The following is a 16,868-nucleotide window of genomic DNA, read 5'->3' as shown; positions in this document are numbered from 1 at the left end:
TGCCATTTTATCCATATAGCATGATGACTGCTTAATGATGTGTGATAAATAAGGCTGTCAAAGTTAACGCGATAACACCTTAACGCAACTTTGTTTTAAACAACTCTAATTTCTTTAACATACTATACAGTATGTAACTCTCAGAAGATCCTTGTTATTAATGACACCGGTGGCCGTTTAGTGAACTGCAGTCAGCATCCCGTTGACGTGACATTACATTACAATCATATATCACCATCACTATCTGTAATGTCCAGTCTCCAGGATACTAACCAGCTCGCCATTTGCAAATGACTTCATCAGGTAACGTTACGAAGCAAAACCGTCCCGAGTCCTTTCCACAGAAATCAGTCCACAGGCTGTTAGAGGCAGAAAGTCGGGTAAGGTCTCAGTTTTTAAGTTACAATCCGTTCACACATTGGCCATGCAAGCAATTAATACATGTAAATCATTACATATAGAACCTTTGAGGCAATTTTTAGGTTGTAGCGGCATCATATGAAACTAGAAAACCTGAAGAATCCATCGGTACCGAACGACCACGTCAACGCTCCAAACTTACACTACATTTTTGAAGAGATAAAAACTGTCATGTCCATGTTCAAAGGGGTCCCTTGACCTCTGACCTCCAGATCAGTGAATGTAAATGGGTTCTTTGGGTACCCACGAGTCTCCCCTTTACAGACATGCCCACTTTATGATAATCACATGCAGTTTGGGGCAAGTCATAGTCAAGTCAGCACACTGACACACTGACAGCTGTTGTTGCCTGTTGGGCTGCAGTTTGCCATGTTATGATTGGAGCATATTGTTTTATGCTAAATGCAGTACCTGTGAGGGTTTCTGGATCAATATCTGTCATTGATTTGTGTTGTTCATTGATTTATAATAATAAATATAGACATACATTTACATAAAGCAGCATATTTGTCCACTCCCATGTTGATAAGAGGATTAAATACTTGACAAATCTCCCATTTAAGATACATTTTGAACAAATGTGTGATTCATTTGAGATAATCGAATTTAAAATGCTCAAAACATGCAATAGTTTATCAGAAATCCACAAAGTACTGTACAGTGGTGACCTCAGAATGAGTAAAGCTGCTGTCTGCCTGCTTGTGCGGATAAAATATTACACAATACCAAAACGAGGAGGACCATGTGATTTATAATATTCTGTTGACACGCAGTAAAACATAACCTCATTCTCTCTCTAATGTGAACACACAGCCTGCACGGATATACTTCCATCTTTTATTAAACTATTAACCTTTAATGAAAAGGTTCTGGCAGCCCTGATGGAACATCTCTGATAGGAGCACCGGGCAGCTCTCCAAAGCAACTACGTCGTTTCTAATCAAAAGGTCGCTGAGGATAATAAGTCAAAGTCAACGCTGACTGTGTGACTGTAAATCACATCATCATCATCATACAAAACACATCCAGCTTTATGTGTCGCCTATAGCAACCAGCAGACACTGACTCTCAATACCACCCCCCTACTGTCTCCCTCTGGTACCTGACTGTTTGCACGATCTGTTTATATCATGTTTATTTTTGTTTATAGCTTATTTTGTATTTTGTATATTTGTAGAAATTAAAAAAATGTTATTCTTATTTTATTCTAACGTTTTTGTTATTATACTGTTTAACTTGCAACAACAAAACCAAAGCAAATTCCTAGTGTATACCTCTTACACCTGGCAATAAACACCATTGTGATTCTGATTCTGATTCTGATTCTGATGCGTAAAGCTGTTTTGTGAAAGACAACGCCACAGCTGGCAGGTTCACAATCACAACAAAGTCACACCCACTGGGTGAGCTTTAACCAGCACCACGATGAGCTGACTCTGTGCACAGAACATGACATGGTTTAACATCTAGCCTGCTGCTCCACAGTGTTCCCATATTACGCAATACGCGTGTAAAGCATGCATAGAGGGAATAATCCCCGAGCATGGAGAGATTTACACGGAGAATTAAAACATGGATCCGTGACAAAGTGGCAGTGAAGTGCGCGCACAGAGAAAGCAGTAAACACGGTGCACAGTGCTCTGTGCACGATGCCAGCGCCCTCAGCTCCTCCAGCAGCAGCAGCAGCATGTGGAACCATCAGATCAGATGAACAACTTACTTGTCGTGCATCATGACGTTCTCGTTGATGGCGACCAGGCTGGAGGAGCTGGAGGAGGAGTGGTTGTGGTTGCCCTGCTGGAGCTGCAGGAGTCTGCAGGTGGCCAGGTGTCTCTGGTGCTGATCCTTCAGACACACGTTCTCCTTGCACAGATCCGTCACCTGCAGCTCCAGCTCCTCGATCCGGACCTTCTGCTTCTCCAGCAGCTCCTGCTGCGTCTCGATGATCTTGTTGAGCTCCTGCAGGTACTCCGCAGCCTTGCTGGGGTTCTCCGGAGGGTTCTCCATCTCGTAGAAGACCCGCTGCCCGTCCATGGAGGAGATAGATCCAACGCGAGCACAAACGCACCTCTCACAGGCTCAGTAGTGGTGAGACTGAGACTGAGCGCTGTCAGACGCGCAGATCCTCGTCCGCTCCGACATGGCTGCTGGTGCGTCGTGCAGCAGTACTGGCAGTAGTAGCAGTAGTAGTAGTAGTGTGCAGCAGTAGTAGTTGCAGTAGCAGCAGCAGTACTGGCTCCACTGGTTTGGTGCGCGCTGCGTCCTCGAGCTCTGCACCGCAACAGCACCAACTAACCTCCAGTCAGCCGCTCCGTGCATGTGCATGGAGGGGGGGTGGGTTTAACTCTTTCAGGGCTGCTGGAGGTTCAGAGCTCCGGATGTGCGTGCATGCTGTTATAATGCTTTTTGTGCGTTATGGAATAAACAGAGAGTTTGTTGTGCGCATGTTACTCAACAGGTAGTTCCTCTTGCACCAAATTCCAGGTGCACACGCACGCACACCTCAGCGACTATGTGCATTCGTGCACAGTGTCAGCAGACAGCAGGTCGATGAGCTGCTAGGATGGAAAGAGCCTGCAGGTCACGTGGGTTCATACTACTCATCATATACAAGAAAGAGTTCTCAATAATCCACTTTTAAAACTTTAAACATCAAGAGAACTTTAAAAACCTTGTTAAAATGATTCTATATTATTTGATGGTCTGGAGCCCTGCAGGCACAGCTGGATTTAAAGCTGCAGTAGGCAGAATGTTTTTTTGCAATATAACATACCGGGATGTTTGCTGGAATTGATTGGATGTGGCACAGACCCACCTAGAAACATTTCATCCATACCTAAATGTTACCCACGGGTCCTTTAATCAGAGCCTTTTCTCTGAAACATCTGTAGCTGAACGTTCCCGCTCGGCTTTATGGAGCTATAGGTGATAATTCTCTGTGCGTCTAAGTGACCCAGGACACATTACACAGTCATTTAACTTGTTAATATAAAAGTATTGATTAGTGCAGCTTTAATACTGGCTGATAAATTGAAGATTAAAAGCATGAACTCTTTTCAAAGACGAGGACTCGAGATCACGTAATCCACCTTCCAGGCTTTATCAAGTCATTAGATATTTCCTTCATATTCCCACAGACAGAATTACAGTTAATGAAATCACCTCAAACAATTTAAACATTGTTATTGGGAATCTGTGGATTTTGGTGCTCCGATGTGTGTTTAGAGTTCTGCGAGGGTCAGTTGTCCACTTTGTGTGGTTAGTTAATACATCCTCGCCTTCAGGAACACATCTAGTGTCCCAGTCTTCATTCTAGAACAGAGGTCAGCAACCTGCGTCTCTTCAGCTCCTCTCCAGTGGCTCCATGTGGACTTTTAAAAATGGAAATGAAGAACTGTTTTTTGTTTACATTTTCATTTTTATTCATCATTGTAGTAGGTCTATGGTACGACGGTACGACGGAGTATTAGGGCCACATTGAGGAAAAAAATAAATCTGACACTTCGAGAATAAAGTCGTAATATTGTGAGAATAATGTCAAAATAGTAGTAATTCTATTTTCTTTTTTTCTCATAAAGCTGTGACTTTATTCTCGATATATTATGACTTTTTTTCTTGTTAACTTATGACTTTATTCTGGAAATCTCAGATGTTTTTTCCCTCAATTTGGCCCTAATACTTAGACTAAAAAGTCAGAAAAGTGTCAGAAAAATGTCCAAAAAAAATTGACATTTCAGTTAAAAAAATATTAGATATAAATAAGTGAGAACTGTGTAAACACTGAAACATTTAAAGAAATGTATTTAATTGTTCCTACTACCTCAACCCTCTGATAAGAGTGCTGCACCGCTGCTTCATGCAATATTAGACTTTATTAAAAGTAGGCTACAACCTGCACATTAGAGCTGCCATCAGCATCACAATATTCCTTCCTTCTCTCTCTCTATCTGCAGAAACACCTTAAAGCAAGAGTCTAACCCATATATTTTATGTATGCTTTTATTTTGTCAGTAGAGAGCTGACAGAAAATAAGTGGTGGAATTGCATGCAACCCAAGTTCTCAGTCAGGAGCGGGAACGCTGCAACGCCACGGTCCGACAGCGTCTTGAACCCCCGAGGCCACCGCGATGCCCTCACCTCCTACACATCCCATCATGGCTGTAATTCAATGTCGCTTCATCTTCTGTCCTCACTGAGTGAAATCATTTCTCTCCTCCGTCTGTGAGACGCTGAGAGAAAATGAGATTCTCTCTGAATGTGCAGACGACCCGGGGGCTCACACTGTGAGCTACGTATCGGTTAGATTAAGTGTACCTTACATCACGGTGCGTCACGGGGTATCTACTCGTTGAGGTAATATGACTATGCCTCTATTCAGCAGATGTAACCTGTGAATCCTGGGACACACTGAATGCCACTACAGCCGTCTAGCATCACTGGGCATCCTACTTCTCCATAGTCAGTGCATTACCTACAGTAGATGGTGGTCGGCACGCCTCCAGTTTGGAGAAACAGACAGGAGTTAGTGCACGGGAGTAAAGCAACGTGGACGGGAGCAGCAGCAAAACGTATTTTCGACACCTAAAAGTACGGCGTTTGGTGGTTTATCTTGCTGTGAGACAGCTAGACAGTCTATGTTTCTGATGGGGAACTGAAGCCGTTGTCTATGCTTTCACCAAAGCCACCAGACTCCATTCATAAAAACAGTAATTTTACTCATCGGCTCGCTTTCTTCACGTCCGTTTCTCTCCTAGTGCACTGATTTGTTTAAGCTGAAACGCTGAGCAAAGACACGTCCAAAAGACATCAATTAAAGTCTCTGTCGACCGTCCAAAAGGCGTCCACTGAGCAGCCAGAATGAAAGTTTTTTTTGCAACGTCTTTTTTAAAACGTCTTTTTTAACGTTGAACTATTGACGTAACCTGAGTTGCACGTCCACAGACGTCCAAAAAGGCCCCTAACCAGACGTTCAAATATTGAACCCAACTTGCACGTCCACCAGACGTACAAAAGCTGTTCTGGACTGACGTCTGGACGTTAAACAGACATGATCTGAACGTCTTCCTGACGTCACGTTTGCTGGGGAATTGGCCAAAAAACCTCCGACATGGGCAGACTAGAGCCGACGGTGCGTTACACACCGACGGCCGACCGTCAGCTTGGTGTGTCAGCCTTAAAACTCATATTCATTTTAATATTTTCATGTGGTTTAAATCTGTTTTGCTGCCCCCCCCCCCCCTCGTCCACAGCAGGACATCACTTTAATCCCGTGCAGTAACTCCTGTCTGCTTCTCCAAACTGAGAGCGTGCTGACCGTCATCTACTGTAGGTAATACACTGACTATCCCCACTTCAAAACACCTCAACTATCCCTTAAAGATTCGGCTGAATTGACTGCACGATAAATAAAAATTGCTGGATAAAAAAGATGACAGAGACAGAGAGAGGAGGAGAACATCTGTCCTTCTCATTGTGATTTTGTTGCTGTTAATGATTTCAAACTAAAAGCAGATATCTGTGCTCTCTTTTTGCACACTGGGATGTGTTCACATGTAGAGAAAAACAAACAGAGAGAGGCAGGCCACATAATATGAAGCCTGTCATTATCCCTCACACACACACATACTGGAGCTGCTGCACGCCTCCTTCACACAGTGATCGCCCTCTAGTGGTCTGATGTGGTCACAACACACACAGTGAACCATGATGGAGCTGGTGAACTTTGAGTCAGCTCTCAAGCTGAATATCTGACTTGTGAAGCACCGATCCGAGGTGATGTGCACCACATTAAGGCACAGATTTATTCTAGTCTTATCTGGTAAATGCAACGGCTGAATGGGAGGAGGAGGCTCGCTCACAATACAGACACAGTACAGACACATACAGCAGGTTTAAATCCATCACCTGCCAGCCACTCGGATGGGTAAGGTTTAGAAGTTAGTTAATATATTTGAGTTAAGTTACTAAAAATATATTTACAATGTTTACACAGTTAATTATTTACATATTTATGTTTACGAGATTATTATTTACATATTTACATGTTCAAATATTTACGGCAGCATCTTTTAAATACTTATAATAATATCTTTAATCTACCTGTAAGTATCTTCCTGAGATTAACCTTTAGTCTAGACCAGGGGTCGGCAACCTGCGTCTCTTCAGCTCCTCTCCAGTGGCTCCCTGGGGATTTATAAAAATATAAATGAATAATTTTTATTTTTATTTATCATTGTTGTAGGTCTATGGTACGACGGTACGACGGAGTATTAGGGCCACATTGAGGAAAATAAATAAATCTGAGATTATGAGAATAAAGTCACAATATTATAAAGTAGTAATTTAACGTGTTATTTCTTTTTTTCTCGTAAAGTTATGACTTTATTGTCGTAATATTACGACTTTTTTTCTCGTAAAGTTATGACTTTATTGTCGTTATATTATGACTTTATTCTCGTTATATTACGACTTTTTTTCTCGTAAAGTTATGACTTTATTGTCGTTATATTATGACTTTATTGTCGTAATAGTACGACTTTTTTTCTCGTTAAGTTATGACTTTATTCTGGATAAATCTCAGATGTTTTTTCCCTCAATGTGGCCCTAACACTCCGTCGTACATTTGCACTTTGGCCCTCACTGCATTAGACTTACAGTATAAACTATACAGGTATACTTAGACTATAAGTTGAGTGTAAGCTGTATGATGTTTTGCGGCTCCAGACAGAATTTTCTTTTTCTTTTTTGCCTAAAAAGGCTCTTTTGACAGTAAAGGTTGCTGACCCCTGACCTAAAGAGTGATCCACCACCACACAACGAACCCTCACGTTACAGATGCATCGCCCCACATCTCCACGGAGAAAATGTGGAAAGATACTGAGCACAATGCACCGAAAAGATTAAACGATCTTTCGCTTAGAAGTCTTGAAAGTGTGGAGGAGAGCAGAGGCGAAGTGAATCGTAAGAATTTTACCCCTTTTTTTTCAGGAGTTATATTTAGACTCAGAGGGTGTTCTTTCAGCTCGGCGTTGCAGCGGCCGGTGCACACGTGTAGTCTCCAGCTGATCCAGACAGTATTTACTACACAGAGCTTTGACTCACATTGAATCTTCAGCTTTATGAGAGAATTCGAGGTTTCATCTCACAAAAGGCCGACGTATCAAAGGTTGCTACAGTAACAGTGACAGCAGCAACGCTGGATCCCATATGTCCCCCCCACCACACCCAAGATGAAAGAAAGACAGACTGAAGTGGCTCAAGTGTTCACCACCTCATACTCCACCGCAGACGTCGATAAAGCAAAAGAAAAACCCGGGCCGAGCCGACATGGGAGTGTGTGTTATTCTTGCCAGCTCACAGCTTGTGATTCAATCTGACTGCTGTATGAGATGTTATCTCTCTCTCTCTCTCTCTCTCTCTCTCTGTCTTCATGGTTTGAGACGCAGCGATGGCCTTTTTACAAACCCTCAGCGGACCGTTTGCTTCCCCTCAACGCAACAAGAAAGTTGCAACCGGAGAGACGAGGCTGTTTCATTTCTCTAATGGCCGAGTTTACAAGTTTTTATTTATTTTTTTTACCTCAAGTGGCTAGTTAGCATTTAATATTCACCCCATCAGCTGTTGTTTTATCCTGAAAAACAACATGGAGTTATGGACCTTAAACGCCGTAGTTAAAAGAAAGATTTCAAAAGTTTTATTCAGTGATGCTGCCGACACATTGGAGTCTTGTTTTGGAAACTGTCTCCAGCAAAGGGAGGATAAAAAAAATATTCCAATCGGGGCTGTCAATTAATTAAAATGTTGAATTAATCACATGTTTTATCTGTTCTAAATGAACCTTAAAGGGAGATTTGTCAAGTATTTAATCCTCTTATCAACATGGGAGTGGACAAATATGCTGCTTTATGCAAAATGTATGTATATATTTATTATTGGAAATCAGTTAACAACACAAAACAATGACAGATATTGATCCAGAAACCCTCACAGGTACTGCATTTAGTATAAAATAAATATGCTCCAATCATAACATGGCAAACTGCAGCCCAACAGGCAACAACGGCAGGTCAAAGGTCAAGGGACCCCTTTGAAAATGGACATGCCAGTCTTTCCTCTCCAAACTTAAGTGTAAGTTTGGAGCATTATTTAACCTCCTTCATGACAAGCTAGTATGACATGGTTGGTACCGATGGATTCATCAGGTTTTCTAGTTTCATATGATACCAGTATCTTCACTCTAGAAAGTGAAAACCTTCATGGTTAAGGCACATAACACGTCACCCATCAACGCCCAGCCTCCACCAGTGTCTGGACTCCACGGGGGGATTTATCTTACAGACGCTTCTCGATTACTAATCTCCCCGTGAAGTCGGAGCACCAAAGACTTCCTGTCAAAGAAAGAAGAATCTGTCAAGACTTTATTATCACACATCATCTGTGAGAATAAACGATTCTCTTTTCTTCATTCACTGGTTGAAATACCGTTAGTATGGTCGCTATGCATGTAAAATAACATCTGTCATTGTGTAACCTACCAAACACAACGCTGTCTGAGTTGATATTGCTTTAGTTGTATTGGTTGTCATTGGGTTGTAGAGATGACATTGCAGGGTGGAGTAAAAGCGGTTCCTTTGAGTTGATGCATGTAACTGTATTAAACCTTTCGAGTTTTGATGCTGCATTGTTGTGCTTTTCACAAACTGCCCGGCAACGCCGCATTAAAGTACCCCCACCACCAATTGCCCCATCCAATCTGCACTAACATCATCTTAATTTGCATACAATAATGCATCAATAATCCCTCATGACTGCAGTCTCGTTGCAAATCCAAACACAACACAAATATGACGTCATCTTTTAGATCTGAAAACGTTTGATTCTAGCGACTTGGAAACTTTTGCACAGTGAAAACAAGAAGAAAAATGTTGCAGCGGTCGATGTTGGATTTCTTTCGGCCGTGGCAGAAGTGAAACAAGGACAAATATATATTTTTATTTCTTTTTAAATATTTTTACGAGAGCTACAAATTCTTTTAATCTGTTCATGGAGCATATATTTGTATTCTGGGGGTAACGTGTCTATGCAGAGAGTAGTTTAGTTTATGTATTGATTATACTGAGGGTGTTTTATGTTTTAATTATTTATTTATTTATTGTGTTGAGATGAATGTGCTTCTTATTTGTTGTACCGTAATTACCTCGTGCCTTTTTCTAGTTTCTTTCTTAAAGCTGACTCGGTGTAAACTGTTCTTATGTACTTATAGGTGCAAATGGCAAATAAAACTCTTGAATCTTGAAATACACTAAATGGTGCAACAAGAAAAAAAAATAAGTTGCAGATTAGAAAAAAAGAAGTGCTTGTTATTTTTAAACATTACATGTACCAGTGCATTTACAAAGAAAAAAGTATTTTGAGCTCTGAATAGTTGTTGGATGAATTGAGTTCAATAACACTGAGGTATAAAACTACCATACTTACGAGGATAAATGTTAATGTTGTTCTCTTTAATGGACTCGTTAATAAGAAGTAAAAGATTATCAAAAGAATATCATATTATCCTTTATGGTCCCCTATAAGGTCCAGTATCGCATTCCAACCCGTTCTCACTCCCAACTCGTCAAATACCGCCGTTTAGGTCGGCGCCCATCAGCATCAGAAACTGACGCACAGAGGAGCCCTTTAGCAACAGTAAATGTGACGAATCGGGCTTTCAACTAACTCCAGTGTAAACCCACCCACAGCGTTATTCACGTTATTTGCTAGTATCAATAGCGTGAGAGTCCGCTCAGGGCAGGCAAGTCAAACAAACACAAGACTTTCAACCAGGAGGCCGCTGTTTGTGTCCCATGTGAAACTTCATTTGTCACGTCAGTCTTTAGTCACATGAATTGTTGGTATCGTCAGTCCCGTGAGTCGCGTGAGTCACTTGAGTCGCTAATCAGTGAAGTTAACGTCAACCACGACCGTTTCCTAACCTTAACTAAGTGGTTGTGATGCCTAAACCTAACTTCCTGTGAAAACAGAAGTTTATTTTGAAAGGACACTATGTAGGGTAACAAGCGTATATTGACACGCCGTCTCTGGTCCGTCCAAAGGTAACGCAAGAGGGGAACCCCGTGGGTCGGTCTCCGATGCCGAGGGGTGCTGACCAAGCGGCGGTATTTGAGGATTTGGGAGTGAGAGTATGTTGCAACGAGGTATAAAACTACTATAGAGAATACTTATGAATCAGATAAATGTATTGTTAGAATTGTTCTCCTGATGGGATTTGTTATTAAGAAGAAACAGATTATCAAAAGAACATCATATCCTTTCTGGTCCCCTGTAGTGAGAAGGTCCAGAATCTTGTTGGGGATGTTACAGAGGACAGATGTTAATATACAGCTCATGGTAGCCCAGAGTCCATCAGCTCTCTCCTCTGTTGTTCTGTCTTGTGTCTCAGTTTGAAGCTTTGATAGATTGAAGGCTGAGTGAGACTTTAGATCATCACTACTGTCGGTTCTATAGTGAACGATTGGGCCGAGCAGCATCCCAGCTTTGTCCTTTCTGGAGGTAACGTTTCTCTCCTGATTACATGAGACGGAGCGTTTAACTCACTCTTCTATTTTTAGCTCAAAACAGGAACTCACAAAAAGCCGTTTGCCGACAGCTGTAGCTGCTGGGACGGGGGTTTATTCAGATTTTTGCTATATGCTGTGCTCAGTGACATTTAAACAAATTCTAAAAAGCTGGAAACATGATTTCTTTTTTTGACATTTTGCAACACCATTGCATACCTATATGTGACTGAGGGAAGTAATCCATAACAACACAGTGTGCGGGGTCGGAATATTGATTTTTCAATAACTATTGGCCGTCTTTAGACATACAATGCTCTGAGAACACAATGCTTATTGGAAACTCATGCATTGTGTTGCTTCTTTGTCCGCTCTGACAAAGCTCTGTGTCCCTCAGCTGAATGTGCTGAATTTCAACGGCCTGCTGCTCGATACTGAGATCCATCAGTGGGCACCGAACAGTGTGTTTTATTCCTCTCTGTGTTGTCCGGTATGATATCAGCCCTCCTCATCGTCTGCCTCTGATAGATGGGCAGCCGCTTGAAGCCAGCAGCAGCGTTAACACTGACATGCTATCTAACATCAGACATCTGTGGTGGGTTTGTCAACACGATGAAGACAGGTGCCGGGCCGCGCTCTGTTCCTTACTCACACAAAGAACACAAAGCTGCTGTCGCTGCTGGGAGCCACAGTGTGTGTTCACATTCATGTTCGTCCCCAAAGTAATATCCACTAAAACAGCCCGGTCGAAGGCGTATGAATGACACGATCATTCAGAAGGCGGTTTATCGCGCAATAAGAACGCCGTTCTTGCTTTTGACGTGTCATTTGTACGCCATAGTCTGTAGTGACCGCAATGTACACGCATCTGCATGAATATGTCTCAAACAGCGGTCTCCTGGTTGAAAGTCCTGTGTTTGTTGGACCCATCCACCTCCCCTCCTACTCGCCATAAGCAGTCTTTTTCACGTTTTATTCTACGTCACTAGCTCTGAGCGTAGCATATTTATGCAGATTCATTTACATTACAGTCAGTACAGACTACATAAGGTACAAATAACATGCCCAAAGCAAGAATGGCGTTGTTATTGCACGCTTTAATTAACTATCGTGTCATTCATACACCTTTTTGTGCAACCGGGCGGTGCATTTTATCGTGCAACCCCGTGTTGTAGAATGACAATAAATGACCCTTGATTTTCAGTGGTTGTATTTGTTTGGTGGCTGCAGTTAGTACATTTGATTATCCTTTCATCTTGTGTACGGAGATGAAGGTATATAACATTAACATATGTACGGAGAATAAAGATAAATAAAGAGAGACAGAGTACGGAGAGGGATTGCAGTTACATACTGACAATACTGATGGGTGATAGCGTTGTATCGGGGCTCAAAGTAACATCACCATCCACTGACATGTTTTTATAAATTCCTTCAGCAGGGTTGAAGATATATTTTGCTGCTTTCAAACATTCAGAGACCCACATAATGAGAGAGAGAGAGAGAGAGAGAGAGAGAGAGAGAGAGAGAGAGAAGGAGAAAGAGAAATAAATTCAACACTTCAAAGTGAGTCAAACACATTTCAGCAAAATGGCACTTTGCAGTTTTGTAAACATCTCTCTGCGGCACAATATTAAAAATGAATGAACAAGTGGCTCTTTCATCAGAACGACACTGAAGCTGTGAATAGAGGGTTAGGGTCGGCATACTGCCAGATGTTTATGGCACGCTAAATAAATATTATACGACTAAAATGGGAGGTTTATGGAAGAACTATGAGGGATGACACAGCTGATGAATGATAACTGTATAGCCCTCTCAGAGTGGATTCACCATCACCAGCGCCATCACCATCACCATCACCATCAGTATCTGGGTGTTTCAGTCCCACAGAGGGCTGACTGTGTGACGCTGAGCCACCAGCTCCAGGTATCTGACTGAAGCACAGACGATGATTGAGTACAGATCATCCAGCTCTCATGCATTCTCATTATAAGCTTAAAGAAGCACCACCGCCCTGAAACTGCTGCTGCCTTGCTCCATCCTCTCTGTCGGTACAGGTATGTTAGCTATCTCTCACAGCCGAGGAGTTACGCCTCCTCCCATGTGTGCTATAAATCAGCTCTCTGGGCTGACAGTCGGCGGAGGACCGATCGGACCAACAGCGGTGGCGAGGAGACGCGGGAGCGATGCCGGTCTGCAGTCAACATGTTCTCATCCCATCTCGTCACATACTGACGCTGGTACAGGACCTCTAGGCGTCACTTTCTAATGCACCGGGTAGCCCAGCGAGTCAAATGATGACATTCCGCTACGGTCGCAGTAAACACGTGGTTAACGTTGAATTCAAACAAAAACACTTGCTTAGGTTTTGTCAATAAAACCATTTAGTTAGGTTTAGGAAAAAAAACTCATGGTTTGGCTTAAAATGACTAAGTTTATAAAGTGAAAGTTAACATTGTGAATACAAAGACAAACAACACATTGGTTTCACATTCAGACCACTGACAGGTGAAGTGAATAACATGGATTACCTGGTTATCTGGGGGGGGGGTGGGGGTAGGTACACTAGACAGCAAGTGAACAGGACTTAAAGGATCAGCTACCGATGGCTTGGAGCCAGATACCACAGCAGACCTTCAGAGGTCTAGTGGAGTCCATTCCTCGACGGGTCAGGAGGACCTACTCAATATAAGGCAGCTGGTCATCATGTTATAGCTGATCGGTGTATAACGGCAGTCTCCTGGATGAAAGCCCTGTGTTTGTTAACGTAGTCTCAAACAACGGTTCATATGATATCTTCCAAAAACGTATTCCTCGCCCCGGCCGTTAGGTTTTGTTGAGCCAGCTAACTCAGAGAAAGCCTGGCTATATGTCGAACCTGCTTCGTAGTTCACCTCTCTGACTATATGAGAGCCGTTTAGCTCTTAACTTGCAGTAAATACCTCGCGGTTCGGTCAGATCGAGGTCGGATCAGGTTCCCACCACAAACAACGAACCGTGACGACGTCCTCTGAACGGTTTCACTGTCGTTGATTCGGTCTGAACTCGAGTACGGTTGATTTTTCAGATCTGCCCAAAAAGGCAAACCAAAAAGAGTCAGATTAAAGCTAAACAGATTTGAAAATGCCCTTAATGCTCATTGTGTTGTGCTCTAGTGTATATCGTTATATAGAATAATAAGCTCTACAGATAACAGTTCTAATAGAAATACAGCGTGAGGATACAGTTCCCAGTTCTCTGGTGGTTTATACACAGAGGCAGCTAAACTCTAACGATAATGCTTCCTCTTCTGTACAGTAATGCTCTGCTGTTTACTCCCCAATAAACATCATTCAAGGAATGACTGCTCTGTGTAATAGGACTCAGGTGGATTGACTAAAGCCTGTAATTCACTGTAATCAACATATAATGTCTGTGTGCCTGTGCTCAGAGATTGTGCTGTTCAATACCACCACTGCATCACGCACACTCCTGCTGATCTACCAAACTAATTCATTACTACTCGTGTTGTGAAGTTCTGTGTCCTCGTGTGCTTTAATACCGCCGCCGAAAATAACAATACTATGGAAGGGCACTTGGGGAAAATATAGATAGTCACATGGGAATCAAAGTCTCTCAGGATATGGTGGTTATGGGACAGATTATGTAGCGTGACTTCTTCATGGATTCAGCTTCAAAGGATAATTATGGGTTATTACCAAGTCTGGGTTAGTTTTTATAGTTTTTGGCAACAGTATAAGAGCCATCTCTCTCCTGCTGTCACCTGAATCCACTTGGCCTTGTTGATTGGCTGCAGGTCTGCAGCTCCAACTCTCTGGAAAAGATCTGAGATATCACTTAACTGATGTGTCAATCTTTAGAAGCTCATTCATCAGTCAACACTATAAAACCAGACCAAACAAAAGTATATATCACAAACGTGTTTTCATTGTATGTCTATGAAAACAACTGCAATAAATTGACCTGCAACAGCATCATTGTACACAGATGCAGTACAGATATTGATATATTGATATGTTAAAACACATCAGTGTGTCCACATTTTGACCCTAAAGGAGGAAAAGGTCAAAGGATTTCAGGGAGGAACCCCAGAGAGAATTATTACCCACCTCGGCAGTTCCCCTTAGCGTTTTAGCGTCTTTCAGCTCATTGTGTTTCTTTTGAAACCCAGAAAAATCTGCTCCCATCAGCCCGGTTTCCAGCAGCAGCAGCTGTTTCCAATGAAGCTCTGATGAACCCACAGTACACCTCCTGCTCAGCCAACATCTTCTCACCGCTCGTTACATGCAAACAGTCACTTTGCAAAATAAACTTCCAATGTAGGTTTACTTAGTTTTTAGGTTTACTTGTGCAACAAAAAACCTTGGTAGGACTTGGCTTACTTACTTACTTACTTAGGCCTTGACCCGTCCAACCTCCCCTTCCACCCTTCTTTATACTACGTCGGTTGCTCTGCCTGTCTAATAATGACGCAGACGGTTTTACGTTGGAGTTATTTGAAAGCCCGGTGCCTCTCATACAGACACTAAAGGATGCCTCTGTGTGTCAGTATCCGATGCCGAGTTTTTCTGTTTCATCTCGTCTTCTACCCTTTACTTCAATTCATCAACTACTTACTGCAACTGCTATTTCCATTTTACTGCCTTAAATACCTGATAATATGTCAGTTTCAGCTTGTTTTACAGCCCTGAGGGGGCAGAAAAAATCAATTACTGCAGTTTTAGCTGAGTGAGTTCAATTTTATTACAAATAGGAGTGATAGCTGAAACCATAAAGATTAAGACCCACGTTGAATTAAACTTAAATTATCTTTTTAACCCCTGCAGAGTTATCTCCTCTGACACAAAGATACTGTACATGTTTCTGATTATGTGTATGTAGTGTATGATGAGGTATGAGGCATACAAGGAAAACACAACATTATGATGTGTAGGTCATGGCATGTAATTAAAGTTTACTTTACAAATTACAAGTTTAATTCCTCCTCTTATCTGCACAATGTTTGACTCACTTTGACTGCATTTCTCCAGCCACAGCTTCCCCTAAACACATGTTCAATATCTATTAACATCAATGTGTGAGCAGAGGACCTGACATCACTGAGTTGTTGCATAAGGACATTATCGCAATTATCACACAGAAGAAACAGGGACGTCCTCCATTCTACTTTAATGGTGTGTATTTTTAATGCTTTAGAGTTTAAAGTGTGGTGTTTGTTCGTATAAAGGTACTGAAGTCATCGCTCAGTAATTCCTCAAACGACAGCGAGAAAAAATCTTCAAACTCTTTGCAGAGGTCGATGCTATTGAGTTCCCACACACAGGAAAAGAGGTCTGTATTGAAGCAGCAGGTGAGCTGCCGGAGGCGACAGTCACACTTTTTACTGACTGCCAGCTTCTGTTACAGAGCAGCACACACACACACACACACACACACACGCTCATCAGCTGAACATGTGCTGAATGCAGAGAGTCATTTCACCACCATGAAAACTAAACCGACGCTGCAGAGTGAAGCTGGCATGTTTCACAGGATGCTGCTGCAGTGGTCATGTAGGCTGCTCCTCCTGGAGCAACATCACAACCATAAAACATACCGCTAACTCAAAATGAAGAGAACTAGTGATGTTTTTTTCATCAAGAAACATGCTGCAGTGTTCGTTACACCTGTCCCCGACCCCGAGCGGCCCAGTCCAGACCGACATCACCGGCGGAGCACCGCTCCACCCCCGGTCTGTCTCCCCGGTCCAACGTAAGATGCCTAAACCTGAACACGGCGCCGGATTCATTTCACAAGTGGGGAGAGCAAAAAAAGGTTGAGTGTGTGTGTGATACTGTACATTTAATAAGTCTTTTAATTTAATAATAAGAGTTGTGAGTCGCTCTACCA

At 42.4% G+C, this 16,868-nt stretch overlaps 1 protein-coding gene across 8 annotated transcripts in view; it reads right to left on the bottom strand.

Moving 5' to 3' along the window:
- iqsec1b (IQ motif and Sec7 domain ArfGEF 1b) overlaps positions 1-2,723 on the bottom strand; it is a 224,462-nt gene extending 221,739 nt beyond the window's left edge. For 7 of the 8 annotated variants that reach the window (XM_074629384.1, XM_074629560.1, XM_074629729.1 and 4 more), the window contains exon 1: positions 2,141-2,723. In XM_074629384.1, the coding sequence (XP_074485485.1) occupies positions 2,141-2,454 (314 nt within the window). In that variant the 5' untranslated portion in view covers positions 2,455-2,723. The remainder of the gene's footprint in view (positions 1-2,140) is intronic. The other variant, XM_074630318.1, reaches the window with a different exon arrangement.
- Between the last annotated feature and the right edge of the window lie 14,145 nt (positions 2,724-16,868).

This window comes from Sebastes fasciatus, chromosome 1 (assembly GCF_043250625.1).
Source record: "Sebastes fasciatus isolate fSebFas1 chromosome 1, fSebFas1.pri, whole genome shotgun sequence".
In the NCBI taxonomy this organism is placed as follows: domain Eukaryota; kingdom Metazoa; phylum Chordata; class Actinopteri; order Perciformes; family Sebastidae; genus Sebastes; species Sebastes fasciatus.
Note: the sequence above shows the minus strand (reverse complement) of the source record. Positions and strands in the feature narration are given on the sequence as shown.